This window comes from Chrysochloris asiatica, unplaced genomic scaffold, assembly GCF_000296735.1.
Source record: "Chrysochloris asiatica unplaced genomic scaffold, ChrAsi1.0 scaffold00026, whole genome shotgun sequence".
In the NCBI taxonomy this organism is placed as follows: domain Eukaryota; kingdom Metazoa; phylum Chordata; class Mammalia; order Afrosoricida; family Chrysochloridae; genus Chrysochloris; species Chrysochloris asiatica.
The window spans coordinates 15,524,697-15,529,375 of NW_006408544.1; the positions used below are offsets into that span (position 1 = coordinate 15,524,697).

Sequence of the window (4,679 nt, forward strand, 5' to 3'; positions counted from 1 at the left end):
GATGCAAATAAAAACAACAATGAGATATCATCTCACACCAGCAATAATAGCAAAGATTTAAAAAGTAGAGGACAATAAGTGTTGGTGAGGATGTGGAGAGACTGGGACCCTACCACATTGCTGGTGGGATTGCAAAATGGTCCAACCACTATGGAAAACAATATGGCACTTCCTCAGAAGGTTGGAAATAGAGATACCTTGTGATCCAGCAATTCCTCTACTTGGTATTTATCCACAAGAAATACAAGCCATAACACGAATTGATATATGCACACCAATGTTCATAGCAGCGCTATTCACAATAGCAAAAAGATGGAGACAGCCTAAGTGCCCATCTATGGGAGAATGGATAAACAAACTTTGGTACATACACACAATGGAATACTACGGAAGCTATAAGCCACCGCATAACATGGATGAACCTTGAGGACATTATGCTGAATGAAATCAGTCAGTCACAAAAGGAGAAATACAGCATAGAGCCATTAATGAAAAAAATATTTATAAAAGCACCCACACTGAAAGCGAAAAAAATTATATTTTATTATTATTATTATTATCTTTTTTGTTGTTGTGTTTGGTTACCAGGGTGTAGGGGATGTGGTTAGGGGGAGGGAGAGGAACGTGGAGCACAGGGTCGGTAATAGGTACAGGATAGTGGAACACAGGGCATGGAATAGACAAAGGACAGTTTGGTGCTGGGGGCAGTGAGCAATACACTAGAAGGGGAAGGGGAAAGGAAAAATAAGGTGGATGGGAGAATAGCTAAGCAGGTTTACATGGGCTAAATGGGATAGAGGTAAATAACGATCCGAGCACAAACATGGAAAAACTGAGCTCGTGGATATGAAGATTGAGGCATGGTTTGAATGGGTGAAAGTGGGGAAATGATGTTAAGATGCTTGGCTGTTTGTTGAATCTTGGTTTCTCTTGCCTACTATTATAAAATAGACACTTGAAGAAGATAGAGAGGAATAGCCAGAGAAAGCTTGTAAGTCCATCTTCAGCCCAGAACGGTTTGGAATAACTAAAATGGGGCTAGAACTTGCCCAGTGAAGGAGGATCCCTGCAGAGCCTTTGCACTGTACAAGACCATAGGTGGAATCCTGATGATGATCCAGAATCTTCTGAGGTGGGACATTCCCACATGAAAGGACAAACGGACCAGTCTGGAGCAGCTACAAGAACAGAAGATACTTCTTGAAAGAAAGACCAGCAGAAACAACAACAACCAGCAGTCCAATTGACTACTACAAGATCAAGCAAGTTGTTCCCTAAGGAGACATCAAGACAAGCGGTCAGGTCCCCTCAAGGCAAACCCCCTTCCAGGAATGAAACTTAAATGGATTAAACTAGCAGGTATATGGTCCTGCTGCTGACCACGTTGGTCACTGATAAGGGGAAGAGGGGGTAAAAACAGCAATGAAGTTGTGAACTAAATCCAACCATATTCAATAGACTCCTGTTAACCTGGATTGAGACCTGGTTAACCAGCAGTATGACGAGACCTGGGGACTCCTGGGCCCAGGGGCAGGGACATGGCCCCGGAGGACTAGAATGGAGAGTGAAGCATCCAGCTGATATAAAGTGAGGGGGGGGGGGGATGCACAAGAACATCCACACTAGCAGACAGTACCCATTTACCTGGCATCAATGGCTGGATGATCAGAACATGTCTAGAGGAAGAAAGAAGAAGGGGGAAAAAAGGAGTAACCCACTATAAGTGGATGATCTTGACATATGCTTGTGGATGCAGTATGACAAAAGAGCGAACAAATCTCTACAGTGAGGATCATTCCCACCCCCTTGGTACATAGGGTCGACAGGGAGGGGGACCTTAGACATTGGCTACTCAAAATGGGGGCACTACAAAGGCAAGAAGTGACTGGCTTACAAGCTTTCAATAGGGAGCCTAGCTCCAGAGAAAGGTAGAACCTCCACTGAATTGTTTTAACTTGTCTGGATGGGGTTGATAAAAGGTGAGGGGAAAGGACTCCTGTGTTTCAGTAGGGAATGATTGCTATCAGGTCTGACAGTGAGTGCTGGAAAGGTGAATATAAATGTTTAGTAGCAGGAGGAAGGGAGCGGCTGATTTTGCAGTCCAGGAGCGGAGATCCCTGGAATCATCAAGGGAGAAAAGCGAAGTGCAGGACCGTGTCTAGAGAGGCAGTGACACTAGGCATGGAGGCAGAGGTAATGATGTGGACAGAGGGAGCAGCTGTGGTCTTTGGAGTAAGGGAGGGAGAGGGAATGTGTGCTGGGGCAGGAGTGTGGGGTGTACCCTTTAGGTGTTTGATGATGCATGCAGGGGATTGTGATCATTGCAATGAAACAAAATATGATAGGATGAATGTAAAGATAATGTTCACCCATGTAAACTAATACATAATTCACAATAAAAACTTAAAAAGAATATGAAAAAAGTGTTAATCCAACAAAGCTGGATAGCAAGTTTATGGGAGTTAACTTTATTATTCGCCATGATTTTTTGAAGGTTTAAATCATTGCATAAGAGAGAGGGCTCAAAAAGTTCATGGAAAAATACTATTTTTCCATGAACTTTTCCCCCTCATAATTTTCCAAGTGATGGAGATGTAAGGTTTGGTTTGCTCACCACTGCCTAGGGTTGGACCTAGAGGTGGCCTCAGTGAATGTCTGCTGAGTGACCAAATCAATGTTTCTGTTCAAGGTGGGGCTGGTTCTGCTCAGATCTCACCAGGATGGCACTAACCAGGGACAGATGGGCCTGTGTGACCTCAGTAACGGATAGGACTCCATGGTGTGCAGAGACAGGTGTGGTCTGCATGAGGAGATGTCCACTGAGGTGCCCTACTGGGCCAGAGAAATCTGGGTACCCTAGAGTGGACTCAGGCACAGATACCAGGGTATAAGAAAAAGGGGTAAATGCGGTCTCCAGTCTGGAGTCTAGGATTCTTTGGTAGGTGCCTGCTGTACACCTGCATTCTCTTCTGGAAACCAACAGGGTGATGCTCCATCAGGGCTGAGCAAAAGGGTCTTAACCAGGCTTAACCAGATTTATGACTTCAGCCCAGTGAAGGAAGGGAGCAGACAGTCCCCATCTTCCCCCGAAAACCAAAACCAAACCTATTGCCAAGTTGAGTTTTACTTATAGCGCACCCCGTCCCTCTCCCCCCTCAAGACACAGCAACCACCCCATCGGGTTTCCAAGGTTGCAGATCTTGACAGAAGCACATCTCCTTGTTCTGGAGTGGTTTCAAACTCCCAGCATTTCAGTTTGGGTTGCGTTCTTAACCACTGAGCCACCAGGGCTCCTTTCAGCCAGCCCAGCTTCCCTGTATTTTTCATAGAGACCCAAAACCACCCAACAAAACTGTCAAGGCAAGACTCAACCAGGCCAGGGTGTTCCAACCAACCCAGTTTCCAAGCCCCCAGCCCTAGGCACATATACAGGCTCTGTGGAGGCCTTAAATTGCTGGCTGGCACAAGTCTGGTCACCACCCTATTCACGTGTTAGTTCTGAGGCCCTTGGCAAATATTGTCATTGGTGGTGAGGCTCCAGGTAAGGGACACCCCTCCCAGCTCACCTGAGCGGTATTTCCGCCCAGGAGAAGCCACCCCCTACCCAATGGGGCCTGGAAAAGTAGAGTTGCTCTAGAGCTCCCTGCCTCTAGCAGCTGTCACCGCTGCAGGGGCCCTGTAAGAGTCCTGTAGGGTTTCTGGGCAGAAGAGTTGTGCTGGTAGTGACAACGCCCACCTTTACCACCGGGTTCCTGCTTTACCCCAAGGTCCAGGGAGGTTCATAAGTTAGCACTGTAACTCTCCCCAAATGCCCCCGAGGGTGAGGCAGCGTGGCCTGCGGGTGGGGGCGCTGACATCAGACCAAGGTGAATTTAGCCACATCTCTTTTACTGCCTAGTGACCGAACGCAGGCCACCGAAGACCTATGCCCCGCTTTCCTCTGTAATGGGGGTGATCACCACACAGCGTACCCCATAGGTGAAAACGCCACCAGGCGAGAAAGGCAGCTGCGAACGTGGCTATTACTACGGCTTCAGGAGAAAGTTGGGATCCACAGGCGGACCGATCCTGGCCCCCAACGCTTTCACTCTCTTCGCTGGTGTTTCCGCAGCCCCCAGCCCACACTCCCCAGTGGGAGCGCGGCGGCGGCGGCACCCTGAGCCCGGACCGGCGGGGTGAGGTGGCGTTGTGCCGACGGGCTGGGGGCTGCCAGCCGCAGTGCGGGCCGCAGGGAGGACAGCGCAGGGGAGGCCTGAGTGGCGCCCGCCCCACACCCGGAGCTCCCCGACCCCCGCAGCCAGCCCAGCTTGCGCCCCCGGAGGTCGCCCCCGCCGCGCACTTACCCCGCGGGCAGGGCGTCCGGGGCGCCGGCCGTGGTCATCGCGGAGGGGGTTGAGCAGAGCTGCCCCCGCCGGACCCCAACTGCGGCCCAGGTGCTGCAGCCGGAACCCGGAGCCGGGTGCTGTGCCGCGGAGTCGCGGCTGCGGCTGCCAGGGAGGGGCTCGCCGGGGGCGGGGAAGGCGGCGGGGCCGGGCCGAGCCGGGCCTTAGTCTGCCCACCCGCGCAGTGGGACCATGGCCACCGCCCGCCTGCAGCCACCGAGAGATTCGGGCAGAGCTGGGTCGAGGCCTCGACCCAACCGCTCTGGGCAATCTCGGCCGCCCAGAGCCCTCGTTCGG

The 4,679-nt window shown here is 51.1% G+C and overlaps 1 protein-coding gene across 1 annotated transcript in view; it reads right to left on the reverse strand.

Moving 5' to 3' along the window:
• Positions 1–4,458, reverse strand: part of TTC39A (tetratricopeptide repeat domain 39A) — a 51,148-nt gene extending 46,690 nt beyond the window's left edge. Inside the window, exon 1 of the mRNA XM_006839755.1 lies at positions 4,344–4,458. Within this exon, the coding sequence (XP_006839818.1) occupies positions 4,344–4,381 (38 nt within the window). The 5' untranslated portion in view covers positions 4,382–4,458. The remainder of the gene's footprint in view (positions 1–4,343) is intronic.
• Between the last annotated feature and the right edge of the window lie 221 nt (positions 4,459–4,679).